The sequence below is a fragment of the Crotalus tigris genome, unplaced genomic scaffold, assembly GCF_016545835.1.
Source record: "Crotalus tigris isolate CLP2741 ecotype Arizona unplaced genomic scaffold, ASM1654583v1 scf7180000017639.5415321, whole genome shotgun sequence".
NCBI classification, from domain to species: Eukaryota; Metazoa; Chordata; class Lepidosauria; order Squamata; family Viperidae; genus Crotalus; species Crotalus tigris.
The window spans coordinates 159,431-181,766 of record NW_024096532.1 but is presented as its reverse complement, the minus strand read 5'-3'; the positions used below and the strand labels follow the sequence as shown (position 1 = coordinate 181,766).

Below are 22,336 nucleotides of genomic sequence, written 5' to 3'. Positions count from 1 at the left end.
GACACAAACACTCCAGGCAGCAGATGCAGAAAGTGGTCAGTCTGCGCCCTCCCTTTCCCATCCATCTGTTCATACGTAACCCGGACTAGGATTTTGCACATACGCGCTGTGTTTTTGGACTCCTCATTTCTTCCTCTAAGCATCTTCTGTTGATATGCAGGAAGTGGGACATGCATTAAACCACCCAATTATTGAAATTGCCACCCAGGATTTGTCTTATATTGACCATCTGACCAAGTGTGGGTTGTAATAAGCAATTCCTGGTAAGGACTCAGCTGCAACATTTTCTGCCTGTTTCTGGAAATCTCAGGTCCTGAATTTGGAAACTTTACCAGCCGTTCATCTACATCCTCAGATCAGCCTGATAATTCCATTTGGGGTTGTCGTCTCCATTTAAAGTCCTGCAGGAGACACAAGGGCAAAATGGGGAATGACAGAAATCAGAGGGATGCGAGATTGGATGAGATAGCTTTTAATATGGAGCTGTCAGCTCCAAGGTGTGGTGTTTCTCAGAAGCTCTTAGCACCTTCACAGAGAAAAGTCAAGGACCTCTGATTCCATAATTAATTGTTTTGAATGACAATGTTCAAACAGCGTCTGAAACTGAGTGCATTAACCCTTCCCCCCCCCTTTTAAAATTTCCTATTAGTTTTCTTTTGGGACAATAATTCTATGTAATTCCCAAAGTGCTGCCATGCAATTAAAATCTAAAAATAAGGAGGATTTGGGGAGTTTTTAACCTCTAGGTCCTGAAGAAGATTCATCTGGACTACCAGATACAGCAAATCTCAATTTCAAAAGTTTTTGCTGATTTATCCTTGAAGAAAAAGGATTTTTGTTTTCTTCTGCATTAGAACTTTCCAATGTTTCTCTCCCCCCCCCCCCGGTTCTATCTGGTTATGAAGATTGTTTTTCCCCCAAGGCTGTTGCCTGATTTGTGATATGTTCACATTTCTCTCACAATTTGGCACAGCACTGGCTAATCTCTGATGAACCCGTTTTATTGATTGATTAGATTTGTATCCAGCCTTTATTACTTCATACAGTAGGTAACTCAAGAGGGTGAACATGCACAATACTCACAAATGAAGGTAAATATACGTGTCCCAGGATAATATTGCAGGATCTAACCTGGGTCAGTCCCCAGGACCAGAGGTTTAATTTTCTGGGCTTTCAGACTTGTGCTGGAGCAGGGAACCTCTCTTTGCCAGAATGTGTGCTTTGGGCTATTCTATTTTATTCTATTTTATACTGAACCTCTGGTCCTGGTGACCGATCTGGATTGGATCTTACATACGTAATGCTCCCTCCTATTATTCCCATAACAATAGACCTGTGAGAGGCGTTGGACTGAGAGTGAACGACTGGCCCAAAATCATCCAGCTGGCTGTCATGCCTACAGTGCGACTGCAACTCACTGGATATTACTGGGCATTGTTTGCGAGCAAGCTTTCAGGACAGAGATGAGCTGGAGACCCTTAAATGTTTCACAAATCAACAGTGCATTGGAGAAAGCAAAGCAATACCAATGTGGCATATGCCTCAAATGTTTTTCGGGGATTCCACCTAGTGGAAGTGACTCTGGTATCCAGTAAACCTTGTCAATTCTTGCATTAATGAGTTCTCATGTCGGAGCAGAGATAAAGATAGCAAAAGAATTAAATATTTCAAAGAGGTTTGATCTTAGTTCTAATGAAACCAGGATGTAAGGCACAAATATGTTTCATGCAAGACTGCCTGGACTTATAATAATCTCCATTAAGAAAAATCCTAAGTAATATTGTATGACACCTTAAAATGTCAACGCATCTATTCTGTTTAAACGCCTATATGTCAGTTGGATAAAATTCTATCCAATCTTCTATCCATTCCTATTTAGGAATCATTCTTTGGACTCGTGGAAAGTAGTAACCAGATGGGATAGACTAGAATATATTTAGGTTTCTCTGATTGGACACTTTCCAATGAGATGTGATTGGACAACTTTGACATCCTTTGGATCGATTGGTGAAGACGACCAGGCGATTTTACAGGTTGGCGGGGCGGAGTAGGAGCAGACTAGTCTCTTTCGGAGTTCTCACTCTGGTCCGACACTAGACTATATTAAGTTCCTGGCAGAGCGTCTCTTTGTTGTTACCGACGTGGTGGTTTCGTTGTTAGGATGTCTGGCCGTGGCAAAGGAGGAAAAGGCTTAGGGAAGGGAGGCGCTAAGAGGCACCGTAAGGTCCTTCGAGACAACATTCAGGGCATCACGAAGCCCGCCATTCGCCGCTTGGCTCGCCGTGGGGGAGTGAAGCGTATCTCCGGGCTCATCTATGAAGAGACTCGAGGCGTCTTGAAGGTCTTCTTGGAGAATGTTATCCGGGATGCTGTTACCTATACTGAACATGCCAAGAGAAAGACGGTGACGGCCATGGACGTAGTTTATGCTTTGAAACGCCAAGGCCGCACCTTGTATGGTTTTGGTGGTTAGAAAGCTACATTTCCACTGCTGACAAAGGAACCCAAAGGCCCTTTTCAGGGCCACCCACGCAGTCAATTTAAAGAGCTGTTTTCATTTGGCAAAAAAAGACCCCTAATTAATGTAACTACTATAAATTTATTCTGATCGACAACGTTAGTAAATAATAACTAACTGAGCAAATGAAACTGGTTTATTTCGTATTTAGTCCTTAACGTTTGTCAAAATAGGCTTATTAAGGTTTTATCATTTTTAAAAATATATTTTCAAGGCTTTTATTGCATGCTCTTCTGTCTTTCAGGAAAGACTGATTTAGTTATCTCAAGGCGTGAAATGGGGAAATGGGGAAACTTGCCATCTTTATCACGTTTATCGGGGGACAAAAGAAAGGGAAAATGTAAGTTAATTACGCGTCTACAAAGAGTCAGTACTGCAAATTCAAATCTTGTTAACTGAATCATAGATTATGTGAGAAATTTGCCACAAGATGGCAGCAGAGGACAAGGATTACCGATTTTTCTCCCCCCCCCCCCCAAAAGCCCTCATGAAAAGATCTGTGATCTTATGGAAAGCCCTCATAATAATATGAAAAGACTAAAATATACTCCACAACTGATCGAATGCTTGATAGTGAAGAAACTCTGATCTCTAGGTACATTTCCATCCTTCCGAGATCAGTAAAATGAGGACCCAGATTGTTGGGGGCATATGCTGTCTCTAACTTACTTGGAGATATATGAGTCTAAGTGCTATTGCTATCACTGTATTAGAATATCTTCAGGGAATAGTTATAGCTTGGAATAATAAGTATTCAGGTAAAAATGCTCTTTTATATCCTTAATTGCCATCAGTGATTGAGTTTTCCATTTGCTTATGGTATTCTGCCTTTTTGAAGCTAACCACCAGGATTTGGCACAAGGGAAAAAATAATAAATTTGCCTATTTCAAAGAACTTTTTCTCTTCGAGGGGAAAAAAGGTGAGAGCAGGAAAAATAAAGCAACAGACTGCTTATTTCTCTCAAAAGTAGTTTCAGAGGGGTAGTAGGGTTCTTCACACAAGCTGTTAATAGTGGAGTTTACTTATCTCATTAAAGCACTAAGATATCTTGTTGATTCAAAGGCTGCAGCATAACATCTATAGTCAAGATAAGATCCTTGATTCAGAAACATCAAATAAAAAGGCAGTAACTGAGGCAGGAGGGTCCCTTGTCCTCAAAATGGGTTCCATTGCTGAAATGGTCCTGCTTCTAGACATGAACATTTAAATGTAGGTGGTGTCTGTTATTGTTATCTTTTAGATAATAATGCAGATGATTTAAGCTTAAATGTTTAGAAAAGGCTTTGGAGAAGAAAAACTGCTATCAACAACACTTCTAGCTTAGCACATCCAATTGCACCACTGTTGGCTTTGAAACAACCCAAAAGTGGAGACGAGCTCTGTCCAAAGTTTTTTTTATTATTATTAACACAAATGTTCTCCAAATTGGCAAAATAATATAGGTAGTCTTCGACTTACAACCATTTGTTTAATGACCATTTGCAGTGATGGCACTGAAAAAAGTGACATGCCAAATTTTCACACTTGTGATACTTGGCAACTAGTATGTATGATAGTTGCAGTGTCCCAAGGTCATGTGATCACCTTTTGTGACCTAAGAAGCAAAATCAATGGGGAAGCCAGAATCACTTAACAACCATGTTACTAATTTACTTACAGTGTTACATTTAACAATTGTGGCATGAAAAGTTATAAAAATGGGGACAAAGTCACTTAACAACTGTCTTGCTTAGCAAGATAAATTTTAGGCTCAATTGTGGTTGTAAGTTGAGGGGTAACTGTAATTGATAACCAATACAGAAAAATATTTGTAGCTCGGGGTCGAAATGAAGGGTCCTTGGTGGATTTAAGCTTGGTTATTTATTTTCTTGCAGATGTTTCATTATCCAAACTAGGTAACATCCTCGTGACTAGCCATATGCATAAAGAGTGAAATTGGTGAATATGTGAATACATATATGTACACAAAGCATGAGGACACAATGAGAGACAAAGAGGGTTGGGAAACTGAGGACAAAATCATGTGCGGAACCCCAAAGAGAAATCAAACCGAAAGAAAAAGTCCCATCTGAACTGAGATCCATTGCTATTAAAATTTGTGCAGATCAATGCATTGATCATTTAGACCAGCACTGAAAAAGACAGAGTCCCCTTTCTACATGGGTCTATTTCCCCCCCCCCATGTTTCTTATAGTGATGTGGGCTTAAATCACATGTTTTATAATGTACAAGCAGTCAGAAATATGATTAGGTGCCCCCTTTTGAATGGCAAATATGAGCATTTGGCATTCACTCAACTGGAATCCTGTGATATTTCAATAGATTTATATTAGGATGATGTGACCTAATATCAGCTAAAGCTCCAGAAATAAAGGAAAGAAGAAAAGTTGTATAATGAGAATGTGCTTGGCTCAATTATTTAGAAATATTTCATGACACTCATGCATCCTTCATATTTGTTTTGGATTTTAGAATTGGACTTTGTTTGGGACAAACAAAACAGTTTGGAACACCAGTATGGAACAATTTGGAATGTGTTCAAACAAGGGCACCAGGAAAGATTAGGAGACAAGGAAGTAGATCCTTTAAGGAGAGGTCAATTGGATGGGGTTTATATACCATTTTAAAAGGACAATAATGATGAAGGATGGGATATAACATTTCCAAGCAATTAGAGAGTCACAGGCAGAATTTGTTCTTCATAATTTCAGAGGGTAGAATGAAGAATAAGCAAGGAGGTTCAATTCATGGCATAAATGATCAATTACTATCCTAATATTCTATTATTCTATTTTTAGTGACTGGATATCATATTACTGCTACTATACTTTTCTGGAAAAGTGACATACTGAAAGGACTGTGTTGTAGGCTGGAGATAGATGATGTCCTATCCTATTATAACTGATTTGGTAATTAAAAGTATGGATTGCTTCTTTGACTCTGATGTCCACAGATATTTAAGTTCCTCCTCCGTTTCTATAGTTTTATTAATATGTTTGACTGGATCTCTTCTCCATGTATCCAAGAGTTCATATTATCATATCTGATCTGGGGATCAGATAGCAGTAAGTTTGCCTCTGAAAGTCACCTGCTGACAGACTAGTGAGAGACTGAGAGACTTGTGTACAGGTAGTTCTCGACTTAAGATCATAACCGAGCCCAACATTTCTGTTGCTAAGCAAGACAGTTATTAAGTGAATTTCCCCCCAGTTTACAGCCTTTCTTGCCTCAGTTTCAGGTGAATTACTGCAGCTGTTCAGTTAGTAAAATGGTTGTTAAGCTTCCCCGTTGACTTTGCTTGTCCCCACATGACCCTGGGGCACTGCAGCCATCACAAATACGAGTCAGTGGCCAAGCATCTGAATTTTGGTCACGTGACCCTTTGGATGCTGCAAAGGTTGTATGTGTGAAAAACGGTCATAAGTCACTTTTTTCCATGAATAAATGTTGTAAGTCAAGGACTGCCTGCACTTGATTGGCCACTGTGAGAACAGACAGCAGGACCAGATGGGCCACTGCTTATGGATGTCCTTAGGGTAATTATTGGAGGTGATGGATACACATTCCAAAGATTTCCAGGGTAAGAACTCTGATAGACTTGGTTCCACTTTCAATTACTCCCAACTTCCATTGTTATCAAACCTACTCAACTGAAAGGCAATCTTGAATGCATATTACACATGCCATGCAGTTTCATTCCCCAGTAGCAATATAAAACGAAACCAGAACTGTTGTACAATGGAGGAATTTTAAAAGACAGGATTAAAATACACATCAGTGAAATACTTCCTATCTGTCAGAGTTAAACCAAATGGAACGGACATATCCTTGTATTGACAGGAAACAGAGAAATCATTTTAAAAATACTATCAGTGGTTAGAAAGCTAGCAGCTTGATTGCTGGAAATAACTTCTGGAAAGAATAAAAGTTCACTGTAAGTTGAAAGAGTTTTACAGAAAAGTACCATCGCTCCCAAGTGCAACTGCATTTCTATTATTCTTTTATTATTTTCTAGCATTAGGGACCGATATCTGCTACTATACTATGTTTCTGAAGAGTGATAGTCAATTACTTTGAATAGAATACATAGACGGCGTGTTTATTAAACACCAGTGATAGCTTTCTCCATTTTATGCCATTGGAATTTTATAGGAATCAATATACATTTATCCAGGGGCCATCCACAATATATTCTTCCTGTCATTGTTCATTCCACCGAATTTTGGATTTAAAGTGAGGATTTTTTCAGTAAACAACAGCAGGGAGAATGGGAAATGCAGGAAAGGGGCTCTTTAAAAACCTTAAACCTTTTGAAGCCACTCCTTGTCACAAACAATGCTTGATGGCGTCTGACAGACGAGCAAACTTCTGCGGCCGGCCCGAGGAACCGGACATTCAGGGCGATGGACCCTTCAAAGAAAGAAGGCAAAACCGCCCTTTTCCTTCCTTGAAAGAATAAAAGTAAAAGTCCCAAATCGGAGGAGTTTCCCCAGCGAAGGAGCCTCACTGCGACTCCAGAGTGAATGAATGAATGTGTTACTTGGGATCATTCAAGCGGCTTTTCCAGCCAAACGCCCGTCCGGGGAGAGGGACGTTCCTCCCCACGCCGGCCCGGAGTCCCCCGAGAGCGGCCTGGCCCCCTTCCCCAGCCCCGCACTCCAAAGACAAGGCTTGAATTTACACGAAAACACCAAACATTTCCTCGCCGGAGATGCGCGCAGCCGAGAGCCGCTCCGCTTCGGCCCGGTTTTCTCCCGCCCGCCGCCTCGCCTGGGCCGGCGCCGCCACCGCCCGAAAGGCCTGCTCCCCCCGCCCCGCTTCCACCGGCCCCGGGCGCTCCCCGCCACCCAGGCGCGACTCGGGGGACGCTTTTGGGGCACCCAAGAAACACAAAGTTGCAGCCGCCGCAGCCGCGTCTGGCTGGCGGAGAGCGGCGCCCGCGAACGCACCACTCGGGGCGCAGCTCCGCCCCTATAAATAGCAGGCAGCTCCTTTGCCTCACTTCAGACTCTACTTTTCGGCTCCCGGAGACTCTGTGCCCGCCCGCCAGCCCGCCAGCCCGCCAGACGCAAGGAAGCCGAGAGGCCCCGAGGAGACCATGTCCGAGACGGCGCCCGAAGCCCCCGCGGCCGCTGCGCCGGCAGCCAAGGCGCCAGCAGCCAAGAAGGCCAAGAAACCCGCGGTCGCCGCCAAGCCGCGCAAGGCTGCCGGGCCCAGCGTCACCGAGCTGCTGACCAAGGCGGTGGCCGCCTCGAAGGAGCGCAACGGGGTGTCCCTGGCGGCGCTCAAGAAGGCCCTGGCGGCGGCCGGCTACGACGTAGAGAAGAACAACAGCCGCATCAAGCTGGGGCTGAAGAGCCTGGTGGGCAAAGGCACGCTGGTGCAGACCAAGGGCACGGGCGCCTCGGGCTCCTTCAAGCTCAACAAGAAGCAGCAGGAAGGCAAGGACAAGGCGCCGGTCAAGAAGAAGCCGGCTGTCAAGAGCAAGAAACCCGCCGCCAAGAAGCCGGCCGCCGCCAAGAAGGCGCTCAAGAAGCCCGCCGCCAAGAAGAGCCCCAAGAAGGCCGTCAAGAAGCCGGCCGCGGGGGCCAAGAAGGCGGCCAAGAGCCCCAAGAAGGCCAAGCCCGCCAAACCCAAAAAGGCGCTTAAAAGCCCTGCCAAAACCAAGGCGGTGAAGGCCAAGGCCGCCAAACCCAAGACTCCCAAAGCGAAGGTGGCCAAGCCCAAGAAGGGGGCGGCCAAGAAGAAGTGAAGCAGCTTCTGTGACTCTTTCGATCCCAAAGGCTCTTTTAAGAGCCACCCACTTTCTTTTGAAAAGGGCTGACCTCATGTGAGTCCTGGCACTCGCTGTGCTTAAGCCAATCCCCGTTTCAATGGGGGAACACTTTGAAGTCTGAAGCGCCTGCTTGAAGCTTCCACAAAGACCTCCTGGGAAGGTCGTAGGGACTTCCCAAGTCACTTTCTGGGTGGGGTTTCTGGATATTGAAGCAAAAGTGAATGGGTGGGGAATCTTCCCTCTGGCTTCTTATCTTGCGATCAACAATAGCAGCTGACTTCCCTAAGTGTTATGTAGGAATTCACCAACGGCTCCTTGTTCGCTAAATGTTGGACAGGGAATGCGCAAATAAAATGCTTGGTGAATTTTAGGTAGCGCCATATTCTCCCGCAAAACCAGAGGGAAAGCGCTGCCTTTCGTTCTTATCGCGACTATTATTGCCCGGATATTCCTCCCTAATATATCTTGTTTTATATATTCCCTCACGATAGCGGAGGAAGGAGGAAAAAGAATGTCCAGAAAAGGACTAAAATGAATGAATGCAGATATGCAGAATTATTGCAACCTTTGCAATTCCTGAAAATTGCTGATTGGTTGAGAAAGCTATGGTTCATTTAAAAAAAAATAACCTGGGCTTCACAGAGATTAGGTGGTGACTTCATTTTTAACCAATCAGGGCTAACGCAGGCACTTCGCACAGTTATGATCTAATTGGATTTCTGCTTTCCTTGCTATTTAGTTACGATGTAACGAAGGCATGTGAAAGTGATCGGTGTTGCTGTTACGGTGTATCCCAATTTTCGGGAAACATGAGACAATGTTATCCAAAATGGCGCAATCATGTCTAAGAGAAACCATTTGAGGCTTCCTTAAGTCTAGGAAGAAAAACATGCATAGTAAACATTACCAAAGAACTGTTTCATAAGAAAAAAAAAAGTTAACCAAGGATGCTTGAGGCACCGTTGGCCATCATGCCGAAATCATATGTTGGAATCGAGTATTGAAAGCGAAAAGAAATATACTAAATAAATATTTCTGTGAACATACTTTTAGAAATTTCTTTGATAAACGGCTTTGTTACATTTCACAAATCACAATTCCCAATTTCCCGAGGTGCATTCAATTTCAAAACGTTTTTGTAACTTTTTTTAAAAAAAGTTCTACACCCGCTTGTCTATTAAGTTACAGTGTTTTGTAAGCATAAAAAGAAAAGTTGCGACTTTGTAGCATGTTTCTTTGTAAACGAAGAACCTGATTGGTCACATTCCATTTCTTGGTTGATTTATTGGTGGAAAAGCCCGCCTCTTAGAATTCTTATACTTAAGGGAGGAGGGGCCGAAAGTGGTGTACGCCTCTCTTACAAGTTCTCACTCAGGTCGGGTAAAGTGCTATATAAACGTTGCTCTTACAGTCGCTCATCACATTTTTCTCCGTTTCGCTCAGACGATTTTGCTGGTCGTTTTTGTCATGTCTGGTCGTGGAAAAGGCGGGAAGGGTCTCGGGAAAGGAGGCGCCAAGAGGCACCGGAAAGTGCTCCGCGATAACATCCAAGGCATCACCAAACCTGCTATACGCCGCCTGGCTCGCCGTGGAGGTGTGAAACGTATTTCGGGCTTGATTTACGAAGAGACTCGCGGTGTACTGAAGGTCTTCTTGGAGAACGTTATTCGAGATGCTGTGACCTACACCGAGCACGCGAAGCGAAAGACTGTAACTGCTATGGATGTTGTTTATGCCTTGAAACGCCAAGGTCGTACTCTGTACGGTTTTGGTGGATAAAGTTTATAGAATTCATCTTTATTTGTTGATCTAAAAGGCCCTTATCAGGGCCACCCACACATTCCTAAAAAGAGCTGTGTTCGCTTGTGAATACAAGTGTAAATGTTGAATGTGTTCGCGTGTGGGGTTTACATTGTATGTAAAAGTACTGGAAGGAAAACTAGGAGAAGAGAAGTCTGGTGTTGGGAAACTCCTTCATTGTAATCTTTAAAAAATTGATACAAGCTCTTTGAAAGAAAGTGGCACCATGTGAAACTGTTAAAATGTAAATGTTTGGTCCATTCATGTATCTCGTTTAAGAAAACAAAATAGCTCCTTTAAAAATTGACCCGTTTCCAGGAAACTGTAACAACAAAAAGCTTTATCAAAGCTCCCTGCTGGCCTACAACTCTGAAAAGAAACATGAATTGGGGGGTGGCTGTTTATGCTGGTTCTCATTTCACACCGTCTTTTCAATAGCCTCTTCCCCCCCCCCCCCTTATTTCTGACATTGAAAGTAATTGCTCTCATATTTTCTAACCGGTAGTATTATCTCTTGTCCTACTCACCCCCCCTCCCCTTTACACTGCTAATAGAGGAAAAGTGGAAGGATCTATTGAACACGTTGGGGTGTTCTGCCAATCACAATGCAGCCTGGGATGTTTCAATTCATGGCAAAATGGTGACACATGAAGGCTCACAATTTCTATTGTTCTTTCTCCCACTTCTTGATTATGAATCCCAAGGTTAAGCTTGATGGGAAACCTGTCTAAAGTGGCCAAAAGGTTTTATAAATGAGCATATTCACCTCACCTATCAACTCGGTTTGATTACGTATAATTTACCCAATCTATATAAATAAAAATGTAAATATTTGTTTGTTCAAAATCTTAAATCTCTGAAAGTTCTTCACCGATTGCTTTGAAATTTTGACACAATGTTGCATTCGAATATGCATGTGTTTTTATATACCTATATTATATAGATGTCACACCTGTGACAGGTAAAAACATGCTTTTTTGAAAAACAGCGCCATCTGTTCGATGTAAAAGCAATACACGCTACAATTTCAGACAATATATCTGCACAGACAATGGAACAACAAAAAATATTGTATACCCACAAGCATTGTGAAATTAAACATATTACAAACATGCACTTTCTCTTTTCTTTCTTTTCCATTTTATCAGACTGAGCCACAGCAATGCATGGCTGGGTACAGCTAGTAAATTATAATTTTATGAGCTGGTACAATATGCTTTTAGTTAACTGAGTTTTCATAATTAAAACATCTGTGATGCAGATCCTATGTGTAGGCTAATAATGGTAGTCAAATTTACAAAAAATACATTTTAGCCTAGCAACTCCAGAATCATGTGCAACTCATTTTTGGTTAATAAGGTAAATTAAACCTGGTTACTTTGTGCAAAAAGTTTTAAATAACTTGGTAATTAAGCAACTTAAACTGCTCCACATAGAATTCTAGTTTATGCTTTTATAGAATCCTGGAACGCCAGTAAAACTTTTCAGAAATTATACCCAAATGAAGCAAAGCATGACTGAGAAGGAAAGCTTATATGCATACTCAGTCCCATACTCAGGAGCTCAGCAGAACCAGGCTTTGTTAGAATTTGAATTGGATACCACCAGGTAATTCCAGAACTGTAGAGACCAAAGGCTAGATTGGGAAGTTGAAAACATGTCTCGGAAGATGGAAAACCATATTCATCCTGCAAAGAATTTTTTTTTTTAATTCTCCCTCTCCCTTTTTATTTTGGAAATACAGGTAGTCCTCGACTTACAACCATTCATTTAGTGACCATTTGAAGTTACAATGGCACTGAAAAAAGTGACCAGTTTTCACATTTATGACCGTTGGAGCATCCCCATGGTCACATGATCAGAACTTGGATGCTTGGCAACTGGTTCCTATTTATGATGGTTGCAGTGCCCCTGGGTCACATGATCCCCTTTTTTTTGACCTTCTGACAAGCAAAGTTAATGGGGAAGCCAGATTCACTTAACCTTTCTACAAACTTAACAACTGTGGCAAGAAAGCTCATAAAATGGTCACTTGACAACTGTCTCGCTTAGCAACAGAAATTCTGGATTCAACTGTAGTCATGTCAAGGACTATCTGTGACTCAAGGCGGTGAGTATGCATAACACTCCTTCCTCCTCCTGTTTTCTCCACAATAACAAACCTGTGAGGTGGGTTGCATTGAGAGGGTGTGAAAGGCCCAAAGTCACCCAGCTGGTTTTCATGTCTAAGGCAGGACTAGAAGTCACAGCCTCCTACACCAAACTATATTCATGATTTAAGTATATCTTTCTCTTTCTATTAAACAGAATTCACTTCTGTATTAGTATAGGTGTCAAACAAATTTCTCAAAGTAGTAAGCTTGAGTTTCTTAAGGAATAAGTGAAGAATTATGAGTCCAAGAGACAGTTGATTAGTACAGAAATAGATGCCTTTTAAATTAAAACTCTCCCAGGCAGGACCCTTGCTTTGGGTGTAGAACAGAGGTGTTTGCTGGGTGTGATCTGAACAGTCATGATATCAGTCAAAGCAAATGAAATTGAAGCTTAGCCTATTTTTGTATGTGTATTGCCATCTTGATTTCTTTTACTACATCCTTTTATTGTGATTGGAACTCATGGAGGATGAAATCCAAAGTATCTTAAGGAAAGCAAATAGCCCACCTCTTTGATCAATCCTGGGTCAATCTTGGAAGATTTTTAAAAGGAAAAAAAAAATCCATTCAATATTCTAAAAATGGATATCACTTTCAATGCATTTGTAGGATGAAAGTTGCAAAAGATGATTACCAGTAATATTATTTTTCTTGCTCCCTTTCAATCATATCTCCAGAGAAAATGAGGGGAAGCAAAGGAGAAAACCTCTTCTAAACTACATAAAAGGGAACTTAGTTGCAAGAATGAAGCAATGCATACAAGGCATTTGCTTTCTTTGCTTTCTTTTCACCCTTGCCTTACATTCTTGGAATTGTCTCACAAAAAAGCTGGAAAATAAATGCCTTTCTGAAACAGTCAGGAAAAAAATATTTCAATAGACATTTTAAAACGTTGTTTCCAGTAGATTTAAAAACAAACAAACAATTATCCCTTTATTCAGTTTTAAATTTTATAACTGAAATTTATGTTCAATAGATAAATTATGAGAGGCTTGAGACCATGTACATACCGCAGTTAAATTAGACTCGCCACATAATTATTTAAAAAAAATGAGCGCCAAAATCGTGCATAGCTTTGAATTATATTTACTGTATTCTGATTGGGCAGTTTAATTCCGGATTAGTCATTCATTGGACAAAGGAACAATAAAGTTCGGGTTTTTTTTTTTTTAAAAAAAAATCTTTCTCGCTGTTTTCATTCTGGTCGGACTCTACGCAATATAAGCTGAGAGATTCGCGCGCTGAACAGTATTTCTTTTCTTGTAAGGGAGGTCCTCGGTGCTCGGAGAAAAACATGTCTGGACGTGGAAAAGGCGGAAAAGGGCTCGGAAAAGGGGGCGCAAAGAGACATCGGAAGGTGCTCCGCGATAACATCCAAGGCATTACCAAGCCTGCTATTCGTCGTTTGGCTCGCCGTGGGGGAGTAAAGCGTATTTCTGGCTTGATTTATGAAGAAACTCGGGGCGTACTGAAGGTGTTTCTGGAAAACGTTATTCGTGATGCCGTGACCTACACCGAGCATGCAAAACGGAAGACCGTGACTGCGATGGACGTCGTTTATGCCCTGAAACGCCAAGGTCGCACTCTCTATGGCTTCGGAGGCTAAAAAGTTGAATTAACAGCACAAAACTCAAAGGCCCTTTTCAGGGCCACCAAATCTTTCAGAAAAAGAGTTTGAGTTGCTTGCTGATTTTGTAACCAGAATTTTGGTATAAACATTTAAATCTTATACAGTGGTGTGAGTGTGCTTGCTACCAATTTTCAGGAACTCTATGCCTGCAGGTATTTAAGCTTTCCGAAATAGGCTACTTTTTTTTCCCCTCAATATACTTGTGAGAAACTAATGCCCCAGGTCACTCTGCTGCTTGAGGGCAAGGTTCATGATTTCTACCTTTGTACCCTGGAGTTTCAATCCATATCAAATAGGCTCCTTACTATTGCTAACATGAAAATATTCATGGCATTGCAGCATTTTAATTCTAAGAACAAATTGTACATTGTACATTTGTGAAGTAACAAGACAAGCTATGATGTCAAGTGATATTTTGAAAAAGAATATTTCTAACTAGTATAACAGTCATATTCAAACATTCTGTTGAATTCAATGGCAATTAGTCTAGAATAAAACTGCAGCCTTAATTTAGTGAGTCTAATTTGGAAAATGTTTAAAAAGTCAATACTGTCTCTTAAAGCTGAACAGTAACAATTCAAAGGATTTCTTTGCATTTTGTTAATGTAAGTGGATTGAATAGTTTGGATTTTTCCTTCACTGGATAAATGATGAAAACAGGAAAAAAAAAGTAGTCCCAGTCTTTAAAATGTGTGTTGGTGGACTTACATTATAAATGGATGCCAGTTCTGCTCCAGAACCAAGTAAGGAATCCTCTTGAGAATTATAGAGTTTTTGTTATGGCTTTTTACTATCCCATTTTGATGAGTTTGGGAGAATATTAAAGCTTGTTTAAGCTTTTCTCTTACTGTAATTTGATTGGTATAGGGCTCATACTTCTCTCCAGGACTAGATTCACCTTTAATCTCTTATTTTTATCTGCTTGCTTTGGACTGTTTTTGCAGGAAGGATTTAATAGTTAATTCTTTTAGTGCATTGTTTAAACCCTCACTGCAAATAACCTCTTGCTTTCTAAAGAGTCATTCTGGTAATAACATTTAAATCTACTATATAAATTGCTAATCCTTCCTCCACATAGTAGAAAAGGCAAAAATCTAACCATCTTTCTCCAATCTCCATCAGCAAATCTACAAGAATTGGAAGTGAAATTGAAATCCAACATATCCAAAGGAACTAGACTGGGGAAATTGTGCATGTGCTTGTACATAAAATGTTTTCTAATTTATATTTGTAAACTGTTAAATATCCCTATTTTCAATCTGGGCCAAAATTAGCCATGGAGTATTCAGGAACAATGCATCTTTTGCTGACATTTGCTGAGTACAAAGAAAGGAAGATTCCTAAATAGTTTACCAATTCCGATTAGAAAATCAGTTGTGATTAGGAAATCAGACACGGCAATTTGGAGATGTGCTGCAATTAATAAACCTCTAATTCAGTGGTTCTCAACCTGTGGGTCGGGACCCCATTTGGGGTCGAACGACCATTTCACGGGGGTCGCCAAACAACGCAGTCCACCATTTTTTTCCCCCTTTTCCTTAGCTGTGCTACTCCCTTTTATTCTATTGGCTTTTGAAAGCCAATAGAATAGACTCTCTTGAATAGAGTCTAATTCTATTGGCTTTCAAAAGCCAATAGGAATTGTCCAGGCTGTCTCTGCCGTGCTGAGCCCACCAAAAGTCCCATTCTGCAAATGGTGCTGCACCAGTTGAGTAGTCCTCGACTTATGACCGGTTGAGTAGTCCTCGACTTACGATCGGTTGGGGGTCACAGCATTAAAAAGGTTGAGAATCACTCCTCTAATTTGACCCACTTCCCATATTTTTGAATACAATCTATATGGGGAAAAGAAATGTCACATTTTAAGAAAATGGCATTAGATTGCAGTCTTAGTAGAAAGAAATTTGAATAAAACTTTGTGTTACTGTGCTTAGGATTTCACAATAGAAAGCAGAGAATACAGAATAATAGGAGCCTTGGATTTCAATCCCCTGCTTGAGCAGGAGACTTTTCCAGACATATGACTGTCCAATCTCTTCTTAAAAACCTCCAGTGATGGAGCACTCACAATTTCTGAAAGTCATTCCTCTGATTAATTGTTCTCACTGCAGGAAATTTTTCCTTAGTTCTAGGCTGGATCTCTTTTTGATAAGTTCCCATCTGTTACTTATTCTGGATATAGTATTCCAAATATAGTCTTACCAAAGCTTTACTAATACTCAGTTTGTTCCATTACTGCTAATAAATTACTGAATGGAATAAATTCTAATGGCTGCAATTACATTTTTTTTTTTTTTTTTGTAAAATACTGGACAGACTACAAGATTTATTATCTCTAATATATTGCATGGATGGAGAATTCATCTCTTAGTATCGATAAACGCGGGCGAGGGGGAGACAGGATGCTTCGAATCAATTAAAATCACAGAATAGCGATTGGCTGCGGTAGGAGGAAAAGAGACCAATCAGAGTTGTGCTGTTATTGTCCAATCACGGCAGAGCCCGGGAAATTCAAACAGGGTTAACGACTTCACTCTCAGCCAATAAGACGAAGGGACGCTGCCTATAAATACCCACCAGCTCGGCCGCCAAATTCATTCACCTGAATTCTTAGCGAGTGAGTTTTCCTTGTTTGAAGGATGGCCAGAACCAAGCAGACGGCTCGGAAATCCACCGGTGGCAAAGCGCCAAGGAAGCAGCTTGCTACTAAAGCAGCTCGCAAAAGCGCTCCCGCCACCGGAGGCGTGAAAAAACCTCACCGTTACCGTCCTGGCACTGTGGCTCTCCGGGAGATCCGGCGCTACCAAAAGTCCACCGAGCTGTTGATTCGTAAACTCCCTTTTCAGCGCTTGGTGCGTGAAATTGCTCAGGACTTCAAGACCGACCTGCGTTTCCAGAGCTCGGCCGTGATGGCCCTTCAGGAGGCGAGCGAGGCTTATTTGGTGGGTCTATTTGAAGATACTAATCTCTGTGCCATCCACGCCAAGCGAGTCACCATCATGCCCAAAGACATCCAGTTGGCTCGCCGTATCCGCGGCGAGAGAGCTTAAATTGTTCGCCTGACTCGGAGGAGACTTCGCTTTATACCCCAAAGGCTCTTTTAAGAGCCACCTACGTTTTCACTTTAAAAGAGCCTGGTCATGTATACTATTTCGACTCCTGGCATCCATTTATATGTAAAGTCCCTGCAGCTATTACCGCCGTATCGGGAGCACCGAAGCACTTTAGGATAGAGTCAATTGACCGGTGACGTTATACCGGTAGCATGGCGGACGCCCATGTCCCAGTTATCCACTCGCGATCGCCCGCTTCCAATTGCTGTGTCGGCTGCACCGTCACGGGAGCTCACCGTCCCACGGGTCTAATATGAACGAGTGCCGATCGCCAGCCCAGTTTACCAACCTTGTGGGGCCACCATGTTTAGCGGTTTACTAATTGCTTCTTTCCTAAGTGACTGCCTTCTGAAGGTTGGGCAAACTCAACACGTCTACTTCGTCTTAAATTCACTACACTTGTGACGCTCTCTCATTGCCCCCGCCCTCAGGGAACTTTCTGGGGGACGCTTAGGAGAGGGAAAGCCTGAAAAGTAAAGCGCTGTATATACGGTTATGCGAGGGAGGTGCTTGTCTGAGATTTAGCATGTCACTTTTTCCGGGGTCTCAAATGAGGTCAGCCTTTTTCAAAAGAAAAAGTGGGTGGCTCTTAAAAGAGCCTTTGGAGTCGGAAGTCAAAGAAGCGCCTTTACTTCTTCTTGGCTGCCCCCTTCTTGGGCTTGGCCACCTTCGCTTTGGGAGTCTTGGGTTTGGCGGCCTTGGCCTTCACCGCCTTGGTTTTGGCAGGGCTTTTAAGCGCCTTTTTGGGTTTGGCGGGCTTGGCCTTCTTGGCCGCCTTCTTGGCCCCCGCGGCCGGCTTCTTGACGGCCTTCTTGGGGCTCTTCTTGGCGGCGGGCTTCTTGAGCGCCTTCTTGGCGGCGGCCGGCTTCTTGGCGGCGGGTTTCTTGCTCTTGACAGCCGGCTTCTTCTTGACCGGCGCCTTGTCCTTGCCTTCCTGCTGCTTCTTGTTGAGCTTGAAGGAGCCCGAGGCGCCCGTGCCCTTGGTCTGCACCAGCGTGCCTTTGCCCACCAGGCTCTTCAGCCCCAGCTTGATGCGGCTGTTGTTCTTCTCTACGTCGTAGCCGGCCGCCGCCAGGGCCTTCTTGAGCGCCGCCAGGGACACCCCGTTGCGCTCCTTCGAGGCGGCCACCGCCTTGGTCAGCAGCTCGGTGACGCTGGGCCCGGCAGCCTTGCGCGGCTTGGCGGCGACCGCGGGTTTCTTGGCCTTCTTGGCTGCTGGCGCCTTGGCTGCCGGCGCAGCGGCCGCGGGGGCTTCGGGCGCCGTCTCGGACATGGTCTCCTCGGGGCCTCTCGGCTTCCTTGCGTCTGGCGGGCTGGCGGGCTGGCGGGCGGGCACAGAGTCTCCGGGAGCCGAAAAGTAGAGTCTGAAGTGAGGCAAAGGAGCTGCCTGCTATTTATAGGGGCGGAGCTGCGCCCCGATTGGTGCGTTCGCGGGCGCCGCTCTCCGCCAGCCAGACGCGGCTGCGGCGGCTGCAACTTTGTGTTTCTTGGGTGCCCCAAAAGCGTCCCCCGAGTCGCGCCTGGGTGGCGGGGAGCGCCCGGGGCCGGTGGAAGCGGGGCGGGGGGAGCAGGCCTTTCGGGCGGTGGCGGCGCCGGCCCAGGCGAGGCGGCGGGCGGGAGAAAACCGGGCCGAAGCGGAGCGGCTCTCGGCTGCGCGCATCTCCGGCGAGGAAATGTTTGGTGTTTTCGTGTAAATTCAAGCCTTGTCTTTGGAGTGCGGGGCTGGGGAAGGGGGCCAGGCCGCTCTCGGGGGACTCCGGGCCGGCGTGGGGAGGAACGTCCCTCTCCCCGGACGGGCGTTTGGCTGGAAAAGCCGCTTGAATGATCCCAAGTAACACATTCATTCATTCACTCTGGAGTCGCAGTGAGGCTCCTTCGCTGGGGAAACTCCTCCGATTTGGGACTTTTACTTTTATTCTTTCAAAGAAGGAAAAAGGCGGTTTTGCCTTCTTTCTTTGACAGGGTCCATCGCTCTGAATGTCCGGTTCCTCGGGCCGGCCGCAGAAGTTTGCTCGTCTGTCAGACGCCATCAAGCATTGTTTGTGACAAGGAGTGGCTTCAAAAGGTTTAAGGTTTTTAAAGAGCCCCTTTCCTGCATTTCCCATTCTCCCTGCTGTTGTTTACTGAAAAAATCCTCACTTTAAATCCAAAATTCGGTGGAATGAACAATGACAGGAAGAATATATTGTGGATGGCCCCTGGATAAATGTATATTGATTCCTATAAAATTCCAATGGCATAAAATGGAGAAAGCTATCACTGGTGTTTAATAAACACGCCGTCTATGTATTCTATTCAAAGTAATTGACTATCACTCTTCAGAAACATAGTATAGTAGCAGATATCGGTCCCTAATGCTAGAAAATAATAAAAGAATAATAGAAATGCAGTTGCACTTGGGAGCGATGGTACTTTTCTGTAAAACTCTTTCAACTTACAGTGAACTTTTATTCTTTCCAGAAGTTATTTCCAGCAATCAAGCTGCTAGCTTTCTAACCACTGATAGTATTTTTAAAATGATTTCTCTGTTTCCTGTCAATACAAGGATATGTCCGTTCCATTTGGTTTAACTCTGACAGATAGGAAGTATTTCACTGATGTGTATTTTAATCCTGTCTTTTAAAATTCCTCCATTGTATAACAGTTCTGGTTTCGTTTTATATTGCTACTGGGGAATGAAACTGCATGGCATGTGTAATATGCATTCAAGATTGCCTTTCAGTTGAGTAGGTTTGATAACAATGGAAGTTGGGAGTAATTGAAAGTGGAACCAAGTCTATCAGAGTTCTTACCCTGGAAATCTTTGGAATGTGTATCCATCACCTCCAATAATTACCCTAAGGACATCCATAAGCAGTGGCCCATCTGGTCCTGCTGTCTGTTCTCACAGTGGCCAATCACGTGCAGGCAGTCCTTGACTTACAACATTTATTCATGGAAAAAAGTGACTTATGACCGTTTTTCACACATACAACCTTTGCAGCATCCAAAGGGTCACGTGACCAAAATTCAGATGCTTGGCCACTGACTCGTATTTGTGATGGCTGCAGTGCCCCAGGGTCATGTGGGGACAAGCAAAGTCAACGGGGAAGCTTAACAACCATTTTACTAACTGAACAGCTGCAGTAATTCACCTGAAACTGAGGCAAGAAAGGCTGTAAACTGGGGGGAAATTCACTTAATAACTGTCTTGCTTAGCAACAGAAATGTTGGGCTCGGTTATGATCTTAAGTCGAGAACTACCTGTACACAAGTCTCTCAGTCTCTCACTAGTCTGTCAGCAGGTGACTTTCAGAGGCAAACTTACTGCTATCTGATCCCCAGATCAGATATGATAATATGAACTCTTGGATACATGGAGAAGAGATCCAGTCAAACATATTAATAAAACTATAGAAACGGAGGAGGAACTTAAATATCTGTGGACATCAGAGTCAAAAAATCAATCCATACTTTTAATTATCAAATCAGTTATAATATCCCCCTCTCCCAACAGAGGGGGAAGGATAGGACATCATCTATTTCCAGCCTACAACACAGTCATTTCAGCAGTTCCAAGAAGGCTCCACACCCATTTGCACCACTCAGGTGACCCTTAGGACAGAGGTAAACCTCTAAGTGGCCTCAATGACTCTCTAAAAGAATACAAATGACCAGCTGTCTGCAAGGAGTATAAATCCTTCCATTCCCCACCATCCAGTCAGATTTGAAGAAGCTTCTAGGATGAGAAGTGGAACATCTTCAAAGAAAAAACAAAGTCCAGTTGCCTCTTGAAAAAGCACCTTTGGGATAGCCATGACCTGGATGACTGAAAATCTCCATAGGCAACATCCTGTCTAATACAGGTAGTCCTTGATGTACAACAATTTAGTAACCATTCAAAGTTACAAGACCACTGAAAAAAGTGGCTTATGACCATTTTTCACACCTATGACCCTTGCAGCATCCCCATGGTCATGTGATCAAAATTCAGATGCTTGGCAACTGACTCATCTTGGGGGTCCTGGGCTCATGGCATCTCCTTTTGTGACCTCAAGACAAGCAAAGTCAATGTGGAAGCCACATTTACTTAACAACCATATATTACTAAATTAACAACTGTAGTCATTCTCTTAATAATTGTGGCAAGAAAAGTCATAAAACAGGGCAAAGCTCACTTCACAAATGTCTCATTTAGCAACAGAAATTTTGGGTTTGCAAGTCAAGGACTACAGTTCACTTAGTGACCATACAAAGTTGCAGTGGCACTGAAAAAGTGACTTATGACCGTTTTCACACTTATGACCCTTGCAGCATCCCCATGGTCGTGTGATCAAAATTCAGAGGCTTGGCAACTGGTTCATACTTAGGACTGTTGCTGTGTCCCAGGATCATGTGATCTCCTTTTGTAACCTTTTGACAAGGAAAATCAAGGGGAAGCCAGGTTTCACTTAACAACCATATTAGTAACCTATCAATGGCAATGATTCACTTAACAATTGTGGTAAGAAAGGTTGTAAAATGGGGCAAAGCTCACTTAATTAACAACAGAAATTTTGGGCTCAATTGTGGTCGTAAGTCGAGGACTACCTGTACCTGTATTTCCTTTTGTTGCGCCAAGCAAAGCTACCTGCCTTCCTCTCTTCCAATTGTTGAAGGAAAACTCTTCATCAGGGTCCAGTCCAAGCTGAGAATAAACAACATGGCGACTGCTTTAGAAAGAAGGTTGCAGTTTATTGAAGAGGAGAGCCAGACAGAAAGATGGCTCTGGAAGAAAAGAGTGAGCACATGTATTAGAGAGTGGGTTTTATACCCTCTTGGGCTTTTGTTTAGAGTTGCTTCCAGTTCCTGTTTGAGGCTGTGTCATGTCATGTCACTTTGACCTGAGTCTGAGTGTGCCCCTTTGGCATCTGTGGGTTAATCCTATTATGTCCTGTCCTAGAATTTGGGTGTGGTATGTAGATTTTAGGTGTCTTTGTCTTCCTAAGCTTCTAGCTGGAGGGCTCCTACCTTCCTGAATGAATTATTACATCTGCATTTCTACAGAGCTGGTTTCTGCTTGGGGGAGAGAGACTTGGGGCTATTAAGAAAATTGGGCATGCTTTTCTGCCTCTTTAAGATCCTTTGAGAAAATATAATATTCTGCCCTTTTAATATTTCCTTTGGGGGGGCTGACTTCCCACATTATGTAGATCTTTGACTTTTAGCCTCGCATAATGGAGACTAATTCAGAAAGGATGCCATACAGGATGTGTCCCAAACCTTTGTCTACATTATTGTTGTTTAAATTCAGCCAATGCTGTTTGCATTTCAACTACAAAGATTTAAATTTGATTTCAACAAAACAGCTGTTCTTTAAAAATGCA

General features: G+C 43.1%; 6 protein-coding genes across 6 annotated transcripts; 5 read left to right on the top strand and 1 right to left on the bottom strand.

Annotated features, from left to right (window-relative positions):
• Window positions 1–2,093: 2,093 nt before the first annotated feature.
• Window positions 2,094–2,598, top strand: LOC120304419 (histone H4). Its single transcript, XM_039334930.1, has one exon. It carries the CDS (start codon window positions 2,162–2,164, stop codon window positions 2,471–2,473), a length of 312 nt encoding a protein of 103 aa, XP_039190864.1. The 5' UTR covers window positions 2,094–2,161; the 3' UTR covers window positions 2,474–2,598.
• Window positions 2,599–7,544: 4,946 nt separating this feature from the next.
• LOC120304415 (histone H1.10-like) lies at window positions 7,545–9,396 on the top strand. The gene has a single exon (XM_039334925.1). It carries the CDS (start codon window positions 7,618–7,620, stop codon window positions 8,269–8,271), a length of 654 nt encoding a protein of 217 aa, XP_039190859.1. The 5' UTR covers window positions 7,545–7,617; the 3' UTR covers window positions 8,272–9,396.
• A 247-nt stretch (window positions 9,397–9,643) lies between these two features.
• LOC120304420 (histone H4) lies at window positions 9,644–11,201 on the top strand. Its single transcript, XM_039334931.1, has one exon. It carries the CDS (start codon window positions 9,763–9,765, stop codon window positions 10,072–10,074), a length of 312 nt encoding a protein of 103 aa, XP_039190865.1. The 5' UTR covers window positions 9,644–9,762; the 3' UTR covers window positions 10,075–11,201.
• A 2,317-nt stretch (window positions 11,202–13,518) lies between these two features.
• Window positions 13,519–13,977, top strand: LOC120304418 (histone H4). The gene has a single exon (XM_039334929.1). The coding sequence runs from the start codon at window positions 13,543–13,545 to the stop codon at window positions 13,852–13,854; it is 312 nt and encodes a 103-aa protein (XP_039190863.1). The 5' UTR covers window positions 13,519–13,542; the 3' UTR covers window positions 13,855–13,977.
• Window positions 13,978–15,632: 1,655 nt separating this feature from the next.
• On the top strand, window positions 15,633–16,957 carry LOC120304417 (histone H3). The gene has a single exon (XM_039334928.1). The coding sequence runs from the start codon at window positions 16,518–16,520 to the stop codon at window positions 16,926–16,928; it is 411 nt and encodes a 136-aa protein (XP_039190862.1). The 5' UTR covers window positions 15,633–16,517; the 3' UTR covers window positions 16,929–16,957.
• Window positions 16,958–17,591: 634 nt separating this feature from the next.
• On the bottom strand, window positions 17,592–18,343 carry LOC120304416 (histone H1-like). Its single transcript, XM_039334927.1, has one exon. It carries the CDS (start codon window positions 18,262–18,264, stop codon window positions 17,620–17,622), a length of 645 nt encoding a protein of 214 aa, XP_039190861.1. The 5' UTR covers window positions 18,265–18,343; the 3' UTR covers window positions 17,592–17,619.
• Between the last annotated feature and the right edge of the window lie 3,993 nt (window positions 18,344–22,336).